The sequence below is a fragment of the Zootoca vivipara genome, chromosome 6 (genome assembly GCF_963506605.1).
Source record: "Zootoca vivipara chromosome 6, rZooViv1.1, whole genome shotgun sequence".
Classification (NCBI taxonomy): domain Eukaryota; kingdom Metazoa; phylum Chordata; class Lepidosauria; order Squamata; family Lacertidae; genus Zootoca; species Zootoca vivipara.
In genome coordinates this window covers 9,787,733-9,813,530 of record NC_083281.1, presented here as the reverse complement: position 1 = coordinate 9,813,530, position 25,798 = coordinate 9,787,733, and the positions used below count along the sequence as shown (strand labels likewise).

Here is a 25,798-nt window from a genome sequence, read left to right as displayed (position 1 = left end):
CAAAAAAGCAGCTGTCACATAATTGTAAACTGGGTTTATTTATTTATTTATAGAAAATGGAATGCCTCGTAAAAGAAACATTTTCTTTTAATGAGGGGGGAGAGAGAAAGTTTGCATGTGTGTGGGGGGCGGGGGTCACATACAGAAATACACGTTACCAAAAAACCCGAATGGCTTTTGTTTCTTTCACATATTGAGCTATGAAGTAAAACAATGAAGGTTAACTTAAAAGTCACAGTCAGTGGTACACTTGGGGGGGAGAGTAGCAGTAGTGTGTGTGTGTGTGTGTGTGTGTGTGTGTGTGTGTGTGTGTGTGTTCCCCCCATCTGTTGCCATTTGTACAGTTAAAAAAACAACGCTGAAACATTCAATAGCGGCGGCTGAAGCGAGGGTCCCCAGGCCTGCTTCCTCTGTCTTGTCCCGAAAAGCCTTCTTCTTGTGACTCCCCGCTGTGTGATGCCTGGCCTGGCGGGCCACTTGGCAAGAATCCTCCCCGCCTAAGGAAGGGATCACAAACCAAAATAAAACAAACAAAAGGTTTTGCATATTGCCTTGCATCTCAGTTTGCCGGGACTCAAATCTGCAGCGGGGTCCTGACGCTTTGGGGGTTGTGTGGCAGGGGTCCATTTGAGCACCAGGTGCAGGGAAAGTGGCAAGGAAACTCTTGCCCTCGTGAGCAAGACTGGGTCAAACACTTAGCAGCGTTCAAGATGAGCCTTCTGGATCAAGCCAATGGCCCATCTAGTCCAGCCTCCTGTTCTCAGAGGCTGACCAGATGCCCGTGGGAAACCCACAAACAGGAACCAAGCCCTCTTTTCCCTACTGCAGTTTCCCGCACCTGGAAATCAGGTTTTTGACCTGCACTTGTGCACAATATTTTTCTTTTTTTTAAAAAGGTGTTATAAGCCAAGGTGAACGTGAAATAGTTAAAACTGAACTTTTTTTTATTTTAAAGAAAGCAACACTGGAACTCGGAAGGAGCAACAGCAGCAATCGGGTTGTGGGTTTGTTTGGCCTTGCTGGAGGAGGTTATGCAACAAGAATTGTCAACAAGATAATGCTCAGCCAGAACAGGAAATTAAATGGCAGTGGCATCTCTAGTGCCACCAGACCTCACAGGATGTGTGTGTGAGGCAGCAATTAGGTAATGCAATGCCAAAAAACAGCCACTCTATTAGTGGAGCCGGGAGGTAGATTTGGAAAGCGTTCTTCTGAGATCGGGGCAGGGAGGGAGGGAGAGCAGTTGGATGCAACAGAGAACAAGAAAAAAGACAAATGCAGTTGCTTTATTACTTATTTTAATTTAATGTTTTAAATTGTTTTTTAAAACTTGTTTTAACCAATCATTTTATTGATTTTTTTTAAAAAAAACTGGCTTGAGGGTTTTTGTTTTACAATCAAGCTGTGTGTAAGTCTCTGGAGTCCCGGTCACAGGAAAAGGCAGGGTATATATAAATATATAACAGTAATAACACTACTAACATCAATATTAATTTTATGAAGCAAGTAATTCTGAAGGCAAGGCTGAAAGAGGCTTCTTACCCAGACATTCCACCTCGATGAAAGATGTGGCCACGCCTCCCTCTGCCCCCACCTGGGAAAAAGCCAAGAGGAATTATAAGGGCAGGGTGCACTAAATACATCCGAGATGCTCTTAGCCTAGTTTATCATGTTTTTCTCCCTATAACTACAGGGGGGGAAAGAAAAAGAAAGGAAAAAAAAGCTTTGGAAGCAGAGTGATTGTGAGCCTGCAAGGCTATAGAGTCTTGGTGGTACCCCTATCGAGTAGGGCAGTAAATGTTTCGATTTTACAGAGCAGGAACTGAGGCAGAGACAGCAGCTTGGCAAATTTCACAGGATTCCAATTAACAACAAACATGCCATGCTGCTCAGTGTCTCCCAACCTTTTGAAGCCCATGTGCCCCTTTAGCCAACATAAAAATCCCACATACCCATTAAAATTTAGCTCCTCTTAAGTACAGTATTTTATTTCAGTTTTCAAATGGATTGAAATTTTGTGACTTTTTCTTTTGTACTTCTGCAGTACAGTACATGCTTTTTGGAAACACTCTCCCCAATCTTCAGATATCCTCCCTGGTGGAGAAACACTGCTCTAATGGATTTCTCTCTAACACCCTTCCCTTGTCTATCTAACAGGCTCTTCGGACAAGTACCCACCACTGGGCCTACCGAAGGACACAACCAACTTGGGTCCACTGATTTCTATGTGACTACTTTTGAGTAGAGCTTAGCATCAGCATCCAGGGGAGAGAACGAGAACCCAGCAGCTGAACAGGAAGAGACTTACCTCGCCACCGGTCATGATCCCGCCCCATCGCACCCCCATTGTTGCTCTGCCAGGAGCGATCTTCAAATTTTCTACCATGATCCCCCCAGTCACGCCCATCTCTGGAAAAAAAGAAGTGCGAGGTTTATTTTATTTTAAAGACACTGTTTTTTATCTACCTGCAGAAGAAAATGCTTAAATCCCTTCAAAACACACAAAATCCCCCAGAATTTTGGGGACAGGCAGTGGAAGACAGCACTGCTGTTGTGCTATGCTTGGGATGTTTTTTTGGGAGTACTACAGGTGAAACCTGGAATATCAGAATATCGCAAAAAAGTGCATTTATTTCAGTAATGCAACTTAAAAGGTGAAGCTAATCTATGAGATAGATGCATGACATGCAAAGCAAGGTGTATCAAGCCTTTATTTGTTGTCATTGTCATTATTTGTCGTTAGGCGGGTCAATTATAAATGGAATGGAATTAATGAAATGTAATAGTGATGTTTATTTTTGTATGATTGTAATCATTTGCTTTATTACTGTGGAATTTACAAAAGAAAGCATTTGTAAAAATTGAAAGAAAACAAAAGCACACTCCTTTCTTCAACTGTGAGCTTCTTGGGAGACAGAACTATTAAGAAAAACAATTAAGCTGCTCCATATATGCAAGGACATCAAGACTTAAGCACTGGTGTGGCGGCTGCTCCACCACCACCTGAGTACACTCACCGGGAATGCGGGGTTATTCCCCGTCCCTCACTCAAGCGCCTGTCAGACCCATAGCTGCTCCAGCCATCCCGCGAGTGGCGATCTGGTCCCCCATGGCGGTCGTCTGTGTGATGCTGCAGGAGCAGAGACAGGAAATGGTGTCATGCACTCGAAGAAAGCAAGCGGCATTTAGTCTTAAGTGGTTTTGCACTACCAGGCCCACAATCAATGCAGCTCACCTGTCCGTCTCGGTCTCCCATTATTCCTCGTGACCCTTCTCTCCTGGAAAGAACAATATAATTGGCATCAGGCTCTTGAGCCAAACTGTTACCTGCTATGCACAAAGGTTAAAGGAGCACCGGCAACCTGTTTCTCTTGGATAGAGGAATAAATTCATGCTACGCTCACTCAACTTCAACATTTGCTTAAGGATGGAATCCATATTTATCCTAGGGTGCAGCCCCCCCCCCGCCATGGGGAACCAGGTTGCCACTCGGGGGATGGCTGGAGCAGCTATGGGTCTGACAGGCGCTTGAGCGAGGGATGGGGAATAACCCCACATTCCCGGTGAGTGTACTCAGGTGGTGGTGGAGTACCCCCCCCCACAAGCTGACTTGAACTCCTTTCAGCCCCAAAAGTCAAGGTCAGGGATTATAAGAATTGTAGCATAGCAACACCTGAAGAGTCCTTTTCCCAGATTTATATACTGCTTTTTAAATCCAAGGCTGATTCCCAAAGCAGCTTACTGTTACAATACGCAGAAAGCTGCAAGGAGGTGTGTAGATTCTCCAGCAGGTGGTGAAAAGGCTCTTTCCTCCAGAGGAGTTACAGGTGGACTCGAGGGCTGACTGATATGGCACCTCAGTGTAGGCTTCTTAGAGCCACCCAGTCTGCAAAGTAGCAGGGGCCTCCCTTCCCCAAAGAAGGCATTTTGCTAGTGAACAATGGCTCATTTTGGAGGTGCCCAAATAAATCCCACACCTTTTAACTAGGATGCCCTAGGTAGGAATGACACTGTATTCTTCACATCTCCCCCACCCCAGACAATCCTTCCCAGAAATTTCTGCCTAGGTAAGACACAACTGAGCTGTGTAACCTGCTTAGGGAATTTTTGTTGCTTGAAGGCACATAAATTATTGTAAATAAGCATCTCCCCCAGCAGGAGGCAAAGCTCATCACTCTGCTGACTCACCTGTCCAGGGAATGGTCTTGGTACCGCCCACGATCCCTATGATCAAAGTCATGAAACCGGTCCTGGCGACTGAAATCAGAGCGATGGCGGTCATCCAAGGCCATCCGCTTTGCCTCTGGCCAATATGGTTCATCTCTCCTGCAGGGGGGGGGGGCAGGAAGGAGGTAGAGGAAGAGGTCAAGAAAGGAGATTTCTAGCCACTCTGTGTTCTTGATATATCAACATGACAAAACAAGATGGAAGGAAATAAAGACTTCCCATGGACAATAAAACGGCTTTGATAAAGAAGAGATTATCATACTCTGCCCCTCAATCACTAAAGTACAGCTTAATTCACTTAACTGAATGTATTAATTCAGGCGCAGCTAATATGGCCCCCTTAAGATGTTGTCTCAACTTCCATCAACCCCAGCCAGCATGGCTGACAGGCAGGAATGATGGGAGGTGTAGTCCAACAGCACCTGGAGGGCACTGCACTGGCTACTCCCTGCTTTAATCTAAATTAAGCCCCCAAGTGTTTGCTTCCTCCCAATTCTTTGTTATTTGTTTAATCAGGCTATGCAACGGTTGTTATAATTTGATGATAAAAGCCCCTGCTGTGGCAAAGAAAAGGGAAAAGGGCGGTTTCCCTCAACATCAGACCTTTGTTGGCATGAGCAAAGATGAACGAATAGCCTGATCAGTTATAAGACCGTTTTCTAGGTTTCCCACTGGAGCAGTGCAAACTGCGTGGAATGTCCTGACTCTCTAGGACAGATGAAGAGACCAATACAGCTCTTCAAATGCCTGCAAACCCCTAGTATATGCTTTGATAAGAAAGCCTACTTGTGAAGGAAGGTGAAGGAACTCTAAAAAGAGCATGAAAGGATATTGTTAGGAAAATCTGCTGACTCAAGACTGTATTAGTAACGTGCCAAGAATGTTCAGGCAGGAAAAACTTGTCCTGGAGCTGGTCTGATAGAGAGGAAGCATCCTGTTCCTTCTCACAGGTATGCTTTCCCTCTAAGAATGGGACTCAATTTCTAGGAATGTGTAAAGTTTTTTTAACAATATTGTAAAGAATCTCTTGGATTTCCCTCTTCCCCTTTGTGGGTCCTATTGTTAATCATTTCCTCCTGCACCTTTTATGATAATCCAAATCTTTTAACCTCTCCATCATGTCCAAAATTCACCATTAAACTACGAAGTGTTATTCCAATCCTACCAAATTGATGGATTATGTTGAAATGGCTAAAACAGGCACCCCCAAACTTCGGCCCTCCAGATGTTTTGGACTACAATTCCCATCTTCCCCGACCACAGGTCCTGTTAGCTAGGGATCATGGGAGTTGTAGGCCAAAACATCTGGAGGGCCGCAGTTTGGGAATGCCTGGGCTAAAATGACCGGAAGAATCGGAAATCAGGAAGACCAAAATTTTTAATAAGGAATTGGGAATTTATCTTAAAAACCATTGTAAGCAGTTAAAATTGTTGGGTAAATCTGTCTCAAACATCACAATGGTGTGGTCATCGAAGAAACCCACTCCCCCCCCCTTTCCCTGCTCCTTCCGGCTTCCAAAAGCACATATATGCAGTTTGCAGGCTGGTAGGAGGGTGGTGCTTGCCTAGCTAAAGGCACCACACTGAATCCAGCTCTAGATGGACTATGACAAGTTCCCCACCCCTCCCGCTACAACCATAGGGATTTCCTGAAGTCTGCTCATGGGGGGAGACGAGCTTTACCTCCCGTCCATATCATACGGCCTCCTCAGGGCCACCCGCCTCTCCTGCTCGTAGCGCAGCTGCTCATGCTGCCGCCGCAGCTCCTCCCTCTCACGCTGGATGCGCTCCTGCTCCCTCCTCCTCTCATGCTCGATGTGTATCCGCTCTCTTTCCAGGCGTTCCCTCTCCATCCGCTCTCTCTCCAGGCGCGACCGCTCAAACTCCAGCTTCTCCCGGGTGATCTCCAGCTTCTCGCGCTCCTCTTGCTCCCAGATGGAGTGCAAGCGCTGCTTCTGCCTGTCACGGTTCCTGGTTTAAAAGGAGGCGGGTGAAATGTTATGAAGGCCCACCCCTCACAGATGGAAGTCTTAGCACCCATGTAAAGGTTTAAGGCTGAGAGGGAAAGTCTGTCAGAAGTGGGGTAGCTTCCGAGGGTGTGTCTTGTTTCCTCTCCTCTCTCTACAGGTAAAAACCTCTTGGCTCACCAGCCCTTTGGCTCTTACCCTGTGGTTCGCAGCCTTCAAGCAGAGACCATCAGCCTGCAGCAAACTAATACACTGGGGGTTCTAGCAATGGTGGAAGCAGTGGAATGCTGACATTGGCAGGGTGAGGAGTTGGAAACCCAGGGGCCTAAGGCTGCTCTTTATTTTGCATCATTCTCAGTGCTACTCTCGCTCCCGTTGGCACCGAGCAGCCAGTTGACTGGGACTATCTAGAGCAGCGTCTAGTGTCCCTCTAACAGGTCCAATCATTCGTTGCTTCACCAGCCTTACATTACACTCATGGGGAGGGGGCAGAAACTTAAGAGCACAGGTTTGAAAAGATATTCAGTCCACAGGTAGCACGGGATCACCTCCGTGCAACACAAGCATCATGGGAACAAAGGTAATGTTGGGGACATCAAGGCCAGAAGGCAAGGCTGTTGTTGTTATTTATTGAATTATGTTTGACAAAAAGGTGGCTTTGATTTGTTTTACATCTGAATATAGGTTAAGTTTGGTTAACAAAGCATTATTCTGCTATTTTGATTATTCTGCTATTTTGTGTTGATTGAGGTGCTTTCTTTCTGCTGTTAGATCCTTTGGGCTTCCTTTGGGAACAAAACAGCTGTACCTTTAAATGGATGCTTATTCAACTGCTCCATCTGTTTGTTTTTTTGTACTGCTGTGGTTTCAGCTGAACAGCTACATTATTTTGCTGGAAGGAGAACAACCCACTTCGATTTATTTTTAACCACACACATATATATAGAAAGGCGGCCGGGGGGGGGGGGAGCGCCCATGTGTCTTTTAACAAAGTGTTCCAAAACAGTAATACCAAACACCTTTCATTCTCTCTAGCCCTCACTGAAGATAATATGTTCAATACTCCAAACACTGGTCAGTCATACAAGTTAGAATGCAACCGGCACCTTTTTAACCACTAGCTCTTGCAGTTGCCACACAAAAAACAAGATTTTGCCTCATTAAGAGATTTGAGTCTTTACGGTCCAAGAGGAAGGCATATTTTCTTAAACCAGAACTAAACTGTACACACCCACTGAAAAAAACAGGCATTGGACAAACAGCAGAAGTGATTTGAGCCACTTTCCATCTTCAGGCAGAAGCAGCAACAAAATATTTGCAAAAGCCAAGCTTGTACAAAGTTCTTAAAATTTTTCTTGATGCACAGATTATGTGATTAAATAGGCAGAGCACATAAAGGATCTATTTTCAAACCTGCCGGGATTGTGGCTTCCCAAGTTTCAGAAAATGAGAGGCTTTGACTATAATAAAGAGTCTAATCATTGACAGTCCAAGGAGAAGAGCTGTCTCTTCAATAGCTGTAACAAAACTGCTCCACACTCACATGAACGCCTGCATAAGTCTCACAGCACAGCCTTCTGTGATGGCTGGCAGTGGTGGTAGTTGTAGGTCTGCTTGCTCTCCTGTTTGTTCAGAAGAGAACCTCATGCCATACACCTCCATTCACATTCGCTCAGCAGAAGAGGCAGAAAAGGGATGTACAAGAAAAGCGTCTACATCACAGGGTGGAATTAAAGAGAACCTGTTAGGAGAAACCTGCTGAAGAAGGGCAGGAGGGAGATACTGTAATATGATGCCTGAAACAAGGAGGGTGGAATTAAAGAGAACCTGTTAGGAGGACCCTTCCTGCTGAAGAAGGGCAAGAGGGAGATACTGTAATATGATGCCTGAAACAAGGAGGGAGGCGGCCAAGGCAGCAGTCCTATGGAAAGTCCTTCTGGCAGCACACCCAAATGGTCAAATTCAGAGGTCAGCAAACTTTTTCAGCAGGGGGCCGGTCCACAGTCCCTCAGACCTTGTGGGGGGCCGGACTATATTTTGAAGGGGGGGGGGAATGAACGAATTCCTATGCCCCACAAATACTGGTACTCTTTAAGATATGGTAGGACTGCGTCTGCAAACAGAACTGTCATCACGAAATCAGCACAAACCCTTGTCAAACTAAAGATGGGCAGTGGGCATAGGAGCCAACTCCTATGGGACAAGGTCCCTCCACCCCCTCAATAAAATATTTGAGGCCGAAGTTCATGGGCATTGCCATTCAATGGTGTGTGTGTGTGTGCCGCATCTTGTGATCAATTATGCAGGGCGGGGATTAAACCCCCCCCTATTTTATTCAAGTTGGCACCTGGTGGGGGCCGGAAATAGAAAATAATGTTTCAAGCCGCTTCTTCGAAGCATCGTTTATTATGTAATTTCTATGCCGCTTGATATATTTAAAACGTGGCGTACAAAGAACTGAAGCAACAGACCACTTAAAACATTACAAAAATACAATTACATATAAAAATGTCACATTAATACAAAGTTACTAATATAGTTAAGAATCTGAAGAACCACCAGGTTTTTCAAGCTCCAGAAGGAAGTCTTTGTCTTCATGTCGAACTGCATGAAAGGTTGTTTGTGTCAGTGAGCGACCGAGTTACCTTTTCTTTCTTCCTGTTGGCTGATGTGAGATGCTTTCCCCACATCCTTGTGCATGAGGTGCACCAAAACCACCACTTGCTGGGTAAGTTCTCAAAGGCTGCAATCCTAGCCTCACTTACCTGGGATCAATTTCAACAGTACTTTTGAGTAGACATGGTTAGAATTGCGCTGGAACAGGTCAGGGGTGACGTTCCAAGGGTTTTCGGGCTGGGGTGGGGGAATTCTTTAATCTACAATTGTGTTTCAGCTGGGGAATATGTGGACAGCAGAAACATATAAAAAGGAGACCCCCTTCCCAAAAAATGATTTATTATGTGTGTGGAAGTCCTCCTTGCTTCCTCAGGGCACTCTGGAATGGAACCGAATTGTGAACCCTGGTGCGTGAGGTTTGTAGACTTGACACAGCTGAGGGGCATTTTGAGACAGAAAGAGCCCTTTCGACACTGTTCTAGACATTGGGGTCTGTCGGTGGAGAAGAGCTGTTGAAAACCATGGACCTGAGACGCTGTAGACATGGGAGTATAACCCTGGTGGTGCCTCTGGCTGAATATGATCTGATGAGAACCTGGAAGCTGATTTATACAAGGCCAGTCTATTTGCCCATCTGGTCCATTATCTGACAGTGGCTCTGCAGGGTCCCATCACCAAGCCTTTAATGAATTCTGCACTGTTCATTCTTCTTATCCCCAGGATCCAGAGATTAACATGCAGCTGTTGGAGCATCAGGAAAGAGGACATACCTTGACTTTGTGGAGGAGCAAACGGGCAAGGCAGGTCTGCTGTTGCAGCACCTAGGATGCCTCTAACGGAGCATCTTGCTCTGAGCTGAGCCCTTTTGGACTCTGCCTCCAGTCCACTCCCTTTCAGAGTACTCAAAACGGCCAATTCTTTGGCCCGAAAGATGGGCACTTCTCCTGCATTCCATTGCTCCTTGTCCTACCAGACTTGCAATATTATCATGGGAGGCACTGCTTCTCCATCCTAGGGAAGGCACCTGGTGAGGGATCTTGGCTCTGCTTCTTCAGGTCTTGCTCCATCAGTGGGCCTGGCAGCTTCAGGTTTAGTAATGCCCAGGCTATGAGCCAGAAACCTGGCCTGGCTCTTTTGCTAGTACAGGTGTCTCTCCAGTTACAGGTGTTCGACTTGCGTGCAACTGCGTGCACATGCAGCACTGGAAAATAATTACATTGCGAAAAGGTGCAAAAACGGCCCAAAAAGAGTGAGCAACGGCTACCAATCTCATGAGCTTTTATGCTGACCTTTGAGACCTGTGGATAGCTGGGAGTTTGAGAAAGGAGGTTTGGAAGGAAAAATTGTGGTGAAGTTTGGGGTTTTTTGTTTTTGGATTTCGAAAGGTTTGTAGGGTGCTTACAGGATATTCAGACAGTGTTCTCCATTACACGAGATTTCACATACACACGACACCCAGGAAGGTAATCTGCAGTACTGTAGTTTCCAACTCCGTATCCTTGTTACTGCTGAATTCTGGAGTCATTTGCACCTTACAACTGGAGGGAATGGTGCTGGAACTGTGCATTTAGAATTCCAGCTCCCCCGAGCCAACATGGATCAATTCCCTTTTCCTGGATTCTTGAGTGATATTTTAGAATCAAGGCATCTGGTTATCTTCTCAGAAATACTCTGGGGGAATCTCTAGGACTGGATGACCAGCTTAATGTTCCAAGAGTCAGAGGGCCTCAGACATCTTGAGGAGAGGTGGAGCCTTGCATCTAAGATGCTGGTTGTTCCTGGTTCTTAGTTCCAGAAAACTCTCTCCCTGAGCAATCTGTCACAGGGCTGCCAAGGTGACACACTGCTGTCCTTTCTCCAGGCCTGTGGCCAAAAAAGATCCAGATTTGGCAGGAAAGTGTCAGAATTCCCAAGACTTATTCCTTTCCTCTGCTGTGAAGAGAGCTAGATGATCGTAAGCAGAACAGCAGAGATCATACCTGGACTGCAAAATCTGGGATCGGCAGCTGCGTGACACCGGAAGCTGTGTAGACACAACTTCCGGTGTCGCTTTGCCCATCTATGGGCGCCAAAAATGGCCGGCGCCGGCAACAGAAGTCGCGACTTCGCATGTCCGGAAGTGCGTAGACGCAACTTCCGGCACCGGCCATTTTCGGTGCCCATAGATGGGCAAAGCAGCAAAAAAAAAAAAAAAGGCCGCCGGCAGGAGCGGAATATGGGAGAATAACTGGAGAGGAACTGATACGGGGGGCCGCCGGGAAACGGTAAGAAAAAACGGGGGCTTCCCAGGGAAAACGGGGTACTTGGCAGCTATGGCAGAGATCACCAGGCTGTTACTAGGTAGGAATGGCTCTGTTGTCAGTGCCAACCAAGAGGCTCTGCCAGCATCAAGAGAAGTCTTTCTTTACCTATGCCAGAGTGAGACAGGAAACACACGCATAGGCTAGGGCTCAAGGGCAGAACCACCTTGTTCTACATTTGAAGGCAGAGTGGACACGATTTCAAGTATGTGAAGTTAACCCTTTTATTCCTCACTCTGCAGGTGGTAAGGAAACATCTACCATAGCTGCCAAGTTCTCCCTTTTTTTAAGTGAAATTCCCTTATGCTGAATAGGCTTCCTCGTGAGAAAAGGGAAAACTTGGCAGCTATGACATCTACTGCTACGGATGCTGCCTCTGGCTTTCTAGGCTCCTGCCACAGGCACCACCAGAGCCAAGGTTTAAAAACAAGATGCAGGCTACTTCAGACCTGGAGTAGGAAAAGTTAGATGTTAGCAGATGAGCCATTAGGGTGAGGCTCAAGCAAGCACAGGGCCTCTAGGAACAAATCTGTCTCCACGAGTAGCGCTGCTTGCCTGCCTGCCCCGACTGCCAATCCAGCAGGCTAAAGAAAGCAATTGATTGTGGCTGTGTGGTTCTGCAGGCAGGGTACTTTGGGGTCTTGACCCCCAGGTCCGTCCAAAGTAGTTTTCCAGCAAAACTTGCTGCTGAACTGGGGTGTGCGCACACCCTGTTTGTTCACCGTTAGCCTGTGAGGTGCTGACCCAAGTATAGAAATATTTATCACATGCTTACCATTTACGAAAAGTGAAGGATGAAGAGAAGGATGGTAGTGGAAAAAATTGTTTGAGAAGCAAATTTTGTTTTGCCAAAACAGGATCTTACCGGTGTGGCTCTTCGCTCAGCCGTTTCTGATCTCTGCCTTTGCTGAAGGGCCTCTCTCTGCTTTTTTCTCTACTCTCCGATTTGCGATCCTGGCTCTTGACACTCTAAATGAAAACACCCAGAATTGTAAAACGTTAACAGAAAAGTATGATTTTAGGGGAATTTCACTCTGGAAAAAAACCCCCAATATGTTCCCTCAATTTGCAAACTGCCCAACCGAATCAGCCATTTGATGCTTTTACAGGTGCAAGAGATGCTCTTCTCCGATCTGAATTCCTGATATCCATTTTTGAGAAGACCAGTAGCTGTGGCCCAAATTTGTTCTTGCTGAATTTCAGAATGCCAGTGAGATAATCAATTTCCTAAATGTCTAATTTACGCAAACATTTCCCAGCATTATAAGCACCAAAGTTGTCTTCAGCGTGAGGTAGTGGGTATTGAACAATGCACAAAAAGATTTAGAATTACTGCACAACCTTCACAAATGTGCCCTGTGCCGTCCTTTCTATTTGTGGGCTTAATGCAGTGTTTCTCAACCTTTTTTGGGCCACGGCACACTTGTTCTGTGAAAAAAATCACGAGGCACACCACCATTAAAAAAGTTTAAAAATTTAACTGTGCCACCCTATATTATAATTATGACTGTAAGAAACACTTGCCAAATATTGCTTTCCGGCGGGCCGCCAGGCACGTGACAATGCAAATCGCCCTTCTCGTCACCGCACGTCGCGGCACACCAGCCAGCGTCTCGCAGCACACTAGTGTGCCGCGGAACAGCAGTTGAGAAACGCTGGCTTAATGAATGCAGGCCCAGTTGCTATGAGAAAATGATATACTCTTAACAGTCTGAATCGGCTTCCAACAAGGGATCTTAGAGCACAAGGCAACTCAAATTGACCAAATCTGGTTCCAATTTACTTAAAGGGGCTTAATTTTAAAAAAATAAATGATTATTTCATGTTTCTATACAGAACACATTTCCAAAATCCTGGCCAAATATGACTTGCTATCTCTTCAACTATAAACAAAATATCCGTAAATTAAATAAATAATTAAAAAATTCCTTTAAAACACAATAATACAGCTTCCTGTCCTGCAGCTGAGCAGTTTAAGGAAGTCCTCACGCCTTCTGGCTAAGGTGTTGAGGAAGAAGCAACTGACATCCATTGCAGACATTGTGATATATCAGCATACCACAAAATTTAGCTGCCGATATATCATGTTGTTGAAAAGCAGATATTGCCCAGATATTGCCCAGCCCTAGGTTGGGTTAGATGCATACCATTCTATTTTCTATCCAATGGGAGGGACAGCACTCTCCTGCAAAGAGCCATCTACATCTTTATAGTACCTGGAAACGATATCTGGTGAATATCTCACTGCAGCCCTGCAAGCTCAGCTAAGGGAGCATTAGTAGAAAAGGCCGCAGAGGTAGAGGCAGCCCTGGTAGAACATGCCGTGATTAGGCAGCGCTGGTTTTTTATATTGTAATTTTATGTTGTGAACTACCCTGAGATCTATGGGTATAGGGCGTCATACAAATTTAATAAATAATAATATACACGTTAGTCATAGAGCAGAAATTAACAGACACAACTAGCTTAAGTCCATTAATCCAATGAGTCTATTCTGAGTAGAACTTAAGATACTATCGTAATTCTATGAACCTGTGTCGTAAGGTTCTGCAAGGTAGTTGTGGGAGACAACTGATAACTGGACGCCTCTTTCTCCCACTGGACAAAGAATTTAAAGAACTGAAGCAAGGGAGTCATAAATGAAGGTAATTTCTGACAAGATTTGGGTGGCTTTTAATAAAGGAAGGATAAAACCCAATCTAAACTTCTGCCCTTTCTATTGTCTAAGATTTACTAGGATCTACGTACTTCTAATCAGCTGAAGCTTAAAACTTTTTGAGCCAAGTTGAATGTTTCATTAAACCTTTACACATATCGAGGGAAATGCCCTGGTTCCACTTACCCTCTCTTTTGACCTAGTTGTTGTCTTCACGCTGATAACTGGTTCGCCTTTGGATTTATCCATTATCACAGTCCTTTCTGTACCCTTGCTTCCTACATAAAAACAGGGGTGGGAATTAAGATACTCAACACGAAATCTGGTTTTGATGTTCTAACCCTGACAGTGGCCAGCCATTTACACTCTTTCCCCTCCCCCAATGCGGCAGAATAGTAGATTTACCTGATTTTGGTGACTTGGACTGATCCACCGATCCAGATCTTGACTCCTCTTTCCCCTTCTCATCTTTTTCTTCTGCTTTTGTAGCATCTTCTTTCAGGTCAGCCTTCTCGCCCTTCTTCACACTGGCAGACCTGCAAAACCAGCAAGTTCAAAACGCAGGAAGGAAAAACAGGGCAACAATGCAATCCCTCGCCTGGATGTGGCAATGTCTATGGCATACCCTTGAACATTTTTAATGGTCAATCTTGAAGTCAGAAAAACCACACCAAATCCCTAGGGTGACTGCTGTTTGGGGGGGGGGTAGGGGCAGTAGGGGACGATGATCAAGGGAGGTTTGCAAGAAAGAAGACTAAGAGGTAAGGAAACCCAAAAGGTCACTGAGGCTCAATCTGACACATGGGTCTGAGTCAGACTCCTCTCTGGCTGCAGGTCTCTGGCCTGTGGGCCCAATTATGTTCCCCATTTGGCCAAGCCATGCCCACCTGCTGTCAGGTGTGCAATAGGCAAAGATGGAGCTGGGGCAAAAAGGGGTGTGTGCTTGTACGGCACTTTGAAGTCCCATGTCTCCAGCAAACTCCAGCTTTTCACCAGAGCCTGCACAGAGCTGTAAACTGTGCTTTGAAGCCTTGACTGATTGTTGGGGCTTTGATATGTCATGCATTACATGGAGTGAAAATGGGTCTCTTGAATTAGTTGATTGACAAGCGGCTAGTCTTGCCTGCCTGCTACACTTGGGCCATGGGTGTGTATGTGTGAAATATATACATAGAGGTTGCACTCCTGTTTTTTGCTGCTGCTATCCAGAGTCTCCTAAAGAAACCTCAGGCTAAGTCTACAGATTCTTGAAATGGCAATGTAGATTACATCAATAAAACACACCCATGTATGAAGTTTCTTCTGGAAAGGCAAAAATTCAGAATATAAGAATATTGTATGTATGAAAGGTCTTTCTTGATCGACAGAGATCGTGCTAAGCTGTCTTTTGTCTTCCCAACGTGGTAAATTTTTGGAGGAAAGGAGTCTGATGTGCATTCCGAATGGCACAAGTCATGGGAGGACTGTAAATGCAGTCTTTTTACACCAGGTATGTAGCTCCAGCACCTGCACTTTCGGGCAGGTTTTCCAGTACTGCATCCTCACTCAGGAAGTTGTGTGTGTTTTTCCCAAATTAAGAATGCAGCTATTCCCTCAAACAGAAAAAGTACTTAGGGAAATAACAATTTACACTGTTAAAAAAAATAACTGAAAATATGTTTTTAAAACGAAAGAGAAAGCGTATTACCTATCACTAGCTGAAGCTTCATTCTTCACCTCACTATCCTTTTTCTCCAAAAGCTTCTTTGTAGCAGGTTCATTTTTTGCCTGAAATTATGTTTATTTGTTAGAAAAAGAAGTAACATTTGGGAAAACATCCCCCTTAGGTTATTTGTGTTTTAAGCATGCAGGGAGAGAGAGAACCACCACTTACTCTTTCAACAGATATTATTTTCCCATGTAATTCTGTTTTGTGGCAATTGGCAATGCATTTTGTCACTTCTTCAGCTGTGGACATTGTCACAAAACCGTAACACCGCGCTCCTGGACTCCGAGCATTAGTCACCACTTTTGCACCAACCACCTTGAAGAAAGGAAGGACATATATTTAAAATAAACTTAGCCACAGCTTGGTGTCAAAGTGACTAGTTCGCTTTGGAGAAAGAAAAGCCAGTTGGGCTACTTGATACATATACCAAGGGGAAAGTGTGGGGTTGCCAAAGACTCAACAGCAAGCAGCCTGTAATAGCAGGACAGTGTGACTTATTTCGTTCTGTCGTATGCAGTAGTAGCATAACTCACAGGCATAACTCGGTTCACTTCCAAGTAGCAATTTTCTACAGCCTTCATTGTAATAGTGAATGCAAGTGGGGAGTGCTGACCAGAATGGAGCCAAGTGGGGCTCGGAAAAACAGAGATATCAGCATGATCTAGAGCAGTGTTTCCCAACCTTGTGCCTCCAGCTGTTTTCGGACTACAATTCCCATCATTCCTGACCACTGGTCTTGCTAGCTAGGGATGATGGGAGTTGTAGTCCCAAAACATCTGGAGGCACAAGGTTGGGAAACACTGATCTAGAGAGTTGCCTGAAGCACACATATTTTAAAAAGAAAAGCCAAAGAGGGACCTCCCCTTCCCTCAAAAACCAACCCAATGAGGACTTTGTGCTTAGTAGCCAGAATCCCCTATGGTACTGAACGAAGAGCTAGCTCAAAAACCTAAAACCTCTTGGAAAGGGATCTGGACTAGACAAATTTCGGGACACATGGCACACCTTTGTAAAGTTTGCTTCTGATGAAGAAAACAATTACAGGCCGCTGACCACCTGTGGCTAACCACCTTCGGACAAAAATTGTATTGTCAGAATCATTAATAAAATTTATATTCACTGCTGGGCCTGTTCGTATTGCTATGCTTCATGAAATGTCCTCTATATTACTGTCGTTTCCTTTACACTTTTATAACAAATTCAATTAAAAAATCTTTTAAAAGTAGCCAGAAACTGCAAATGTCAGAAAACAAAAACTGGAAAATGGAAGAGGAATGTATTATCCTGAGGAAAGGACATAGCTGGCAGGAACCCTGAAGAAGGTCACTCTCGTTAAGAGTTAAGGATACTCTGCACCATCTTATTACAGGCCCTACTTCTCTCTCCATCACAAGGCTTCAACAATAATCAATGCAGCCTTACTTTCCCATATTTGCTAAAGAGGTTCTTCAAGTCTGTTGCTCGGGTGGTGGAAGCAAGGCCGCTCACCCAGAAGTTCCGACCAGTTGTAGTAGCACTGTGGCCTACGTGGAAACAGGAAGTGTTTATAGCATATTTAGCGTGACAAGGCAGCCCATCCCACCTCTGGAAGGGGAAATGCAGCCCTAGGAAATCTAACCTGGAGAAAATGCACATCAAGACCCCAACATCCAAAAATTTGGTAGTAATCCCAAAAGAACCGCCTTCACCAGTGTACATCCCCGCTTGTCAGATACTCACTGCAAACCCTTGACAGTCTTGCTTATACTTGCTAGTGAGGACTGACCATGGGTTTCTGGACATTTACAAAATGTGCCTGGGAATGCCAACACTCAAGCTGTGTATGTCAACATTCGTTCAAGGCAACGTGAAAACTCTTTGTTGGTCTAGTGGTACTTCCCACCAAACAAAGAGTTTGCACATGTCCAGTTTCTCACTTTGCTATTGCTGGGGTTCACTGTTTTTGCAGGATTCCAAGCCACCCCACAGGCGCCTCTAGATTCTTTTTGGATGGCTATAGCAGTGGGGGAAATTGCTGGTGGGGGAGAGTAGAGCTGCTAAGAGCAATTCTGGAGGAAGCCTAGAGCAGAATTTCAAAAGCTTGGAGTCTCTGGATCTCTTTCTCTCTCTCACGCACACACAGCATCCAAATCAGGCTCTTCCCCATGAGAGGAAGGCATAGCTACATTGTCATCTCCACTTCCATGAGGAAGAAGTAGCTTGACTGATGTGGCCAAAAGTCATTTTGTACTTCACCCCTAGAATGAATTCTCAGGCTTGATGAGTCCCATTTCTTTCTTTCTAAGTTTTCATTAAAGGATTTTCCTGTGTTTCAATTGTACATGCGTTGTCTCCATTTCAGGTTATAGTTTTTTCTCTACAGGTCATTTACATTTAATGCGAGATGTTAATGTTGTATATAGTACAGTATATGGTCGGGGTAGAAGAAAGGTGGGACGTGTGGTGGTAAACTTGCATTCTTTTACTGAGTGTATGTGTGAGGTTTTTGTGTCAGCATCACTTGGGTAGGTTCTCTTTCTATTCATTAGTTTCATTGGCAGTGAGAGAGATTGGGAGGGGGAGGCTGGGGTTGCCTTCAGTTGACTGCAACTGAAAGGGAAGGGGTTGTTAGGTCAAGTTATCCATATCGATTTGTATGCTTTCGGTTGTTGTGCTGTGTACGTAATAAAGGGGACCCACACTGGGTCGAAGGCATCCTCTTATCTGTCCCTGTGTCAGTTTCAGTCTGTTGGTTAGTTTTCATAATAAGACTGTTTCCCATACGATTTGGTACCAGTGGTTCATGTTCACTCCTGACAGGTCTCTCCAGTATCTGGCTATGATGCTCCTGGCTGCTGACAGTAGGTGGGTTATAAGCTCTTTTATAATGTGTGACCGTTACTGTCTTGGAAATTGGAAATAGGGCCAATTCTGAGGTAGCTTCTTCTTAGGGCAATCTATCATCATCATCATCATCTTTTATGTACAATGGGTTAAAAAGAAGAGTTAATAGTTTCCCCAGGTTAATGAGAAATCCTGTAACATAAGGCACAGCTGTGCACAGCACAACTACTCTCAAGAGAAAACATCTAGAGAGCCAAGAGAAAACAAATGACAGGATCTGAAAATTCTCCAGGGGATCCCACGCTTCCAGCTGATGCCTTTTTGGGGGCCGGGGGCCAGTTTCTCAACAGATGATACACTAGTTCTCTTAAACCCCCATGTACCCCAGCCACACTGGGTGAACACAGCTCCTTTTTAGCAAGGCCTGGCATAGGAAGTTGGTCCAACTAGCTCAGTGTTGCCTACATTTACTGGCAACAGCCCTCCAGGGCTCCAGACCAGCCCCAACTGGAGATGTCACAGATTGAGTTGGGGCTTTCTGCATTCAAAGCAGGTGCTCTGTCCCTGATCTTTGGCCCATAACCTTCCTCTTTTAAGACAGGGAAAACAGCACCTAAACTCTGTGTGTTATGGCCAGGGGCTCTGGGAATGACTCCTCCTAGTCATGTTAGTATTGCGGGAAGGCAGCCAGGTGAATTTGATATTTCAGAGTGCAACAGTAGCTATGACACGATGCATCTGGTCCCAAGGTTGCATATCAAGTTTCACGATGGCCTTTGATGGCTGAAAATAATTAATTATCATCTGGTACTGGGCAACTGGAAGAAGCTTATGTCATTGCCATTGCTGTTGTAGTCATACTCAAGAGTGGAATCACAGAATTTTTGTAGCATTGGAAGGGACACAAAGGGCAATCCAAGTCCAATGCAGGAATCACAGCTAAAGAATCCCTGTCAGATGGCCATCCAATCTCTGCTTGAAAACATCCAATAAAGGGGAGTTTTGTTCCACTGTCATGCAGCTATTAATGTTAGAAAGGTCTTCCCAATGTTTCGTCACAATCTTTTTCTTTCATATGAATCCATTGGTCCCAGTCCTATCCTCTGGAGCAGAAAACAAGCTTGCTTCATCTTCCGAGCGACAGCCCTTCAGATATCTGAAGATGGCTATTCTATCAACTCTCTATTTTTTTCCAGGCTAAACATATCCAGCTCCTTCAACTGTTCTTCATAAGGCTTGGTTTCCAGAACTTTGATCATTCTTGTAATCCTCCTCTGCAAACACTCCTGTTTGCCAATATTCTATGTAAGGGGTTCCCAGAACTGAACACAGGACTCCAGGTGGGAGTCTAGGCAAGGCAGAATAGAGCAGTACTATGACACAAGATTTCTGTTGATGCAGCCCAGAATTGCATTAACTTTTTTTTTTTTTGCTATTGCATAACTCACATTAAGCATGTCAAGAAAGATGAAGTCATGTCCGTTATTCTAAACAAATCAATCAAATAGCATCAAAGGAAGGCTGAGTTCTGTCTATGCACAGGCACAAATATTTAAAAACATATACCTTTCTCCTCTTTGGAAACTGGCTTTTCATCTTTGATCTCCTCAGAACTAAAGGATAAAGAAGGAGAAAAAGAAAAGAAAAACTAATCAGGAAGGAAAATAAGGCAAATTAATAATAATAATAATAATAAAGTACACTAGAACTCAATACCTACCAGAATTAGTTGTAAAAAAGAAAGTAAAAATAAGAAAAACCAACAATGAAAAACATCTTGCTAAGATAGGTACGGGAAGTAAACCTTAAAGACAGAACATCTTACAGACAATTAAAGGCAAAGATTTAAGAAAACAACCTCTGAAGGTTATAAAAAAGAAATCAAACCTTTCTGATTTTTTTAAAGTGTACATGGGGAAGGGGGGAAACAAAACCTAAAATATGGCTTTTATAATAAGGTTAACAGAATTTCAGTACGCTTGCAGGCCAATATGAAGAAAAACAGTCACCCTGATCTCTTACAGACCAACGAGATTTTTTTAAAAAAAGAAAAAGAGAGCATCTGGTCTAAAACGGAGAAAAAACAAACCTCGTGTTCTGATCACCACCCTCTTGGGCAGAGGACTCTTCCTCACAATTAGCCTTGGCTTCCATCTTCTCGGCATCTTGGCTAACCTCCTGGAAACCTGCGTCCTTCTCCGCAGTTTCCTCACTACTGGCTTCCAGAGTTTGGGCTGCTTTGCTACTCTCACCACTTCCTTCTCCTTCTCCTCCTCCTCCACACCTGCTCTCTACTGCTAAAGAGTCAGAGTCCAGGTTAGCTTCCTCTACTGTCTCTTCGCTCGGCTCCCCTTTCGCTACCACTAAGTGCTTCGCTTCATCCTCCTCGCTCTTGGCCGCAGCCTGGCCTGACTGGCTGTCCGTATCTAAAAGCTCTTCGTCCGACTGAGCGACGGCAGTGGCAAGTGCGTCTTCCTCTTCCTGGGCTTCCTGTTTGACCGGCAACGAGATATTCTCTTCCTGTGCCTGCTCTGCTTCAGAAGCTTCTTCTTTAAGGGGCTCAGATTTACAAGTGTCACCCAAAATGTCGAGCATTTTCTCATTTTCTATGGATTTAACAGGAATAGAATGGCACAAGGTTTAATCACCAGGGAAACACAGCAAAGACAAATGCGGAACGGGCATGGCTGCCAGACTTAACACTGAGAGAACGGCTAAGGCTACACAAAGATTGGAAAACCCCTTGGGTATACCACATTCAAATGCCTAACGCTAACTAGACATGGTTTATTATAGCAAGATCATAAGTTATGGAGAAGAAAATGACCCTATTAGTTTAATGAAAACCTTCTGGCTCGTTCTTGACAAGTCTTCAAGAGGTTTGTTCTTCCCAAATTCCAAGAGGCTTAAATAGAAATGAATCAAAGAACACAAAATTCCATTTCAAATTCTGAATTGCTTTCTCTCTTTTTGTTTAAGGCAGGGCCGTCCAACATGTCAACTGGAACATCTTCTGATGGTGTGAACATGTGAAAGTCCAAGAAAGGAAACAGTATTATGGAATTTCCATGTAGAACCTCTTGTCTTCCTTCTTCTGTTACGCCGTAACTCATTTAAAAACACTGTATTTCCCCTATGATAACTTTTAAACTGCCTTCACTATTCTCCCCGATCACACAATCATATATTACAATCTGTGCTATAGGTAGAAATCTTTTGCTTTCATACGCGATGCTAACATTTCTTCTAGCGCATTTGTGAAGCTAAATAGAGATTATTATTTTTTTCTTTAAAAAAAAGCAACATTTCAGGTCTAGAGGAAGCAACTGCAAAATGACAGGCGTTACTTCTCAGAGCTAGCAATAAGGGTTACCGTAGGTTTAAAATCTTTATGAACTTTGGAATGATGTGGATTGTTCACTACTCAGCAATGTAAGAAGTCTAGTTAGTTAAAGTCCTGGACCTTTTCTCCACCTCAAGTTAAGAATGAGCTAGAAGAAATTAATCGAAAGGTACCTGGCTCTGAATGTTGCTCTCCCAAGTCCTGAAAGAAGAAAAGGGGGTGTATTAAATGGTGCAAAAAAGGCCTGTAGTAGTTCATACAGTAAGCCCACAACCTATGCACATTTAACTTGTGCACACTCAGTATTATGCACTTGGCAAAAAAATTATCAAATCAAATTATCAAAAAATTATCAAAATAAAGAGGATTGGGGGGGGGAGTCTTCAGCAATTGCACCTAATGTGTTTTTACTATAATATATTTTGCTTCAGGGCCAATCCCCAGAATGTAACTTCCTGCAGCCAATCAGAAACTGTGCTTTGGTTTCTGAACGTTTTTTGAGTCGAACGTACGACTGTACCAACAGCCCCAGGCAGCAGAGGAATGATGGCTGTAAAGGACAAATCTTGGGGTCTGCTACTTAAAAGTGTCCCCCAACTTCGCTACAGTCTAGTACCGTGTATCTTCGATCGGTCACAAAACAAGAGACTTCAGCCAAGCAAATCAGCAAATCAGCAGCCAGTAGGCCTGATTTGTTGCAACAAAGGAAGAAGCCCAAGTTTACACGAGTCTTTAAAAATTTCCCCAGTTTTCTGCATTACATTTTTCAGTGTCATAAAAACAGCCACAAAGTTAGACACCTTACTTTACAGAATATAAACAGGACTGGCCCCAGGCCCAAGACGCTTCCAACCTAAATTTTAGCTCTAGAAAAATAACAGAGGGAGAGGCAAATAAGAGTAGAATGTGTAATTCAGGCATCCCCAAACTGCGGCCCTCCAGATGTTTTGGCCTACAACTCCCATGATCCCTAGCTAACAGGACCAGTGGTTGGGGAAGATGGGAATTGTAGTCCAAAACATCTGGAGAGCCAAAGTTTGGGGATGCCTGGTGTAATTATTTCAGGCTTAGTCACACTAGGAGATGGAAACTAGAATGTGTCAAAGATTGTGGATAGGATTTAGGCCCATAACTATTGTCCCAATACAGGAAGCAAATTCAATACAGTAATTTATTTCAGCTGTGAAATAAATTTGTAATTTCCAAAGAGCCTAAGATTTCTGCAAAGCTGGTTATAATTGCTCAGAATCATAGAATTACAGTATAGAGTTGGAATGGACCCGAGGGTCATTTAGTCCAACCCCCTGCAACACAGGAATCCCAACTAAAGGATCCATGGCAGACGGCCATCCAACCTTTGCTTAAAAACCTCCAATGAAGGAGAAACCCCCACCTCTTTTGGGAGTCTGTTCCACTGTCTAACAGCTCATACTGTCACAAAGTTCTTCCTGATATTTAGTTGGAATCTTCTTTTTCGTAACTTCGTTTGGGTCCCACCCATCTTCCACATGACAGCCCTTTAGATATTTGAAAATGGCTATCATATCAGTCTCCTCTTAAGGCTAAATATACCCAACTCCATGAACTGTTCTGTTCATCATCTTGGTCACCCTCCTCTGCACATGTTCTAGCTTGTGGATATCCTTAAATTGTGGTGCCCAGAACTGGACACAGGATTTCAGGTGTGGGCTGACCAAGGTAGAATGAAGCGGGACTATTACTTAAAAGCTGTGTGGATGTTTCTAGGCCTTATGGATATGAATATACTATAACTTACATGAATTGTGTGGGGAAACTTCCGTTAAAAATCTCTGATTTCCAGTAGTTAAGCAGTAATGGCTCTGAGGTCCTACTACTTTTTTTGTTCCTCTCGACAATTATCATAGACAGGAAAAAATAAAAGTATGTGATCTTTGCTGTGGCAAGTAAAATTATCCTTCTTGGCCATCAGCTTCCATCTTTAATCAGGATAGAAAATAAAAACTCAATAAGAAATATAGAGGGCTCAATCCAACTAGGTACTACTCAGCATAGATTCAAGTTAGTCACATCCATTAATTTTATTTGGCCAACTCCAAGCATGGCTTACACCAGATAACATGTTTTTCTTGAATAATAATTTGGTTAATAGTAAATAATGTTGAATATAGGCAACGACTGATTTATGAATGTCTGATTGATGCACAATTGTGCAGTGGCAAAATGCTTTATGTGGGCCTCGCCAACGTGTGGGGGGTCCAAAATGTAACCCCCACGTAAAATGAGGATGACCTGTATATTTTAGCTCTGCAGATAATCTCTAACCTGAATCGGTACCTCTGCCAGATTAATGGGGATAAGATACTTTTCTATATCAAGGAAAAGCCAATCTGATAGCTTTTAAAATATCAATATTTACAATTTTACCTGTTAGGCAGAAGCAATTTTCACCTTGTGAAAATAGTCTGCTCTAGTTTATCTAGTCACTATCAGATCTTGCTTCAAACTATCAGTCACAAACATTTCATTATTGGCTGCTGGGTCAAGATAGGGAAGCAGAAACGAACAACAATGAAAAAAGAAGCAAAGACCAACTTGCCAAGTTTGAAAATTCCTATACTATCATAGCTATTGTCACAAATGGTCATGGCTGTTAGTCATGTGCCTTAATTTCAACAGTCATGTGCCTTAATTTCTATTCTGAATTGACAAATGTTGGATACAACACATTGCCTTGATTTAAATCAGTCCCAGCTGTTTATGCACTGAGGTTAGCATTCACACTAGGAAATGAGGAGCTCAGAAACCTTTTGATTTGGCTTGCATGGAAGCTAAATATTAGGCAAAGTCAACATCAAAACACAGCCTCTATTACAACAACTACAGCAAAGCATGTTGCTAGCTCAGGGCTCCAGAATACGATCAGGCCCACAGGTACTGATCAAGAGACAGGTACATTACCTTCACTGCAGTTAAACCAGGTGAAGTAGCGTCAAGCAGATCATCAAGTTCTTCACCATTCTCCTAAAAGAAAAAAAGGTATTCCTTACAGACTAAAAATGCTTAGAACCATCAGCCCTTGAAACAATGATATTAAATTGTCACAAAAAGAGTTAACTGTTACCAGCAAGCCTTCCCTACTGTACCACACCACAAAATGTTTGCAAACATTCCAATTTCTGAAGTGAAGGTGTGGGCAACACAATGTTGACACATAAGGACACAAAGTGAGGAAGAGAGACTACCTGTGACGGTTAAGAGGGCTGTGTGTGCTGTTTGAACAACAACAACAACAAAAACTTCCAAGGGAAGAATGTGATTAGACTGGGGTGTGCAGGGCTGAATTTTCCACACACTTCACCAGCATAAATCTTGGGTTTGCACCACAAGAGGAGATGCCACCAACCAATTACTGACCTCGCTTTCCATTAGCTGTTCAGGAAGTTCTTTCATTTCTGCATCAATGTTATCTTTGTCAGAGTCGAGAAGGTTCTCAGAGCTATAGTCATCTCCACCATCAACAGCACTGGTGTTATCTATTTCAGCTTCGTCTAAAATGCTAATATCCATCACATCCATATCCTGGATGTTATCTGAACTTGCTTCAATATCCTCCTAAAGGGGATGGAGGGGGGGTTAAATAAAAAAGGAAACTGCAATGCCTGTAGCTTGAAAACAGCTTGTAAGGAACACTAAGTCACTTTTCTCCTTCCCCTTACCTGTTCATCTCTCAAGTTTTCCTCCAATCCATTATCTTCTCCACCTTCTTCCTCTGGCTTACGCCCTAAAAACCAGAGAACAGATTGGAAGCACATCAGGTGGCATGCTTTGCAACCAACTCTTGTTAGGCCCCACTTGAAAAACAACAACAACTGTACATGAAAGCAAAGTTGGAAGGTTTAAAAGTAGGGATGGGCCCTTTAGAGATAGGATATGAAATGCAATGCAGCTCAATTTTGCCCTCATGGTCCTATCAAATTTCAAACTGCAATGAGGTGAGAAGCTTGCCTACAGTTTCAGTTCCAGGAGGGGGGAAGTCTGCAAGTGGTACCAAAAAGAAAAAGAAAAAAAGATTTCACCCAAGGTATGTTTTCTTTGTTTCATATGTCAGGTATCTATCGTACGTAATTTTTATTTATTATATAACTATTTATAGCACAGTTCGAGCAGACTTTACAA

General features: G+C 43.8%; 1 protein-coding gene across 1 annotated transcript in view; it reads right to left on the bottom strand.

The window, feature by feature from the left end:
- Window positions 1–19: 19 nt before the first annotated feature.
- LOC118086526 (scaffold attachment factor B1) overlaps window positions 20–25,798 on the bottom strand; it is a 31,142-nt gene continuing 5,363 nt past the window's right edge. Inside the window, exons 3-21 of the mRNA XM_035118242.2 lie at window positions 25,339–25,403; window positions 25,037–25,234; window positions 24,581–24,643; window positions 21,814–21,841; window positions 20,387–20,903; window positions 19,864–19,910; window positions 16,897–16,997; window positions 15,640–15,789; window positions 15,454–15,533; window positions 14,172–14,302; window positions 13,953–14,044; window positions 11,976–12,079; window positions 5,911–6,198; window positions 4,189–4,326; window positions 3,236–3,278; window positions 3,018–3,130; window positions 2,309–2,409; window positions 1,543–1,594; window positions 20–497 (exon numbers count right to left, since the gene is read on the bottom strand). Of these exons, the coding sequence (XP_034974133.1) occupies window positions 368–497; window positions 1,543–1,594; window positions 2,309–2,409; window positions 3,018–3,130; window positions 3,236–3,278; window positions 4,189–4,326; window positions 5,911–6,198; window positions 11,976–12,079; window positions 13,953–14,044; window positions 14,172–14,302; window positions 15,454–15,533; window positions 15,640–15,789; window positions 16,897–16,997; window positions 19,864–19,910; window positions 20,387–20,903; window positions 21,814–21,841; window positions 24,581–24,643; window positions 25,037–25,234; window positions 25,339–25,403 (2,441 nt within the window). The 3' untranslated portion in view covers window positions 20–367. The remainder of the gene's footprint in view (window positions 498–1,542; window positions 1,595–2,308; window positions 2,410–3,017; window positions 3,131–3,235; window positions 3,279–4,188; window positions 4,327–5,910; window positions 6,199–11,975; window positions 12,080–13,952; window positions 14,045–14,171; window positions 14,303–15,453; window positions 15,534–15,639; window positions 15,790–16,896; window positions 16,998–19,863; window positions 19,911–20,386; window positions 20,904–21,813; window positions 21,842–24,580; window positions 24,644–25,036; window positions 25,235–25,338; window positions 25,404–25,798) is intronic.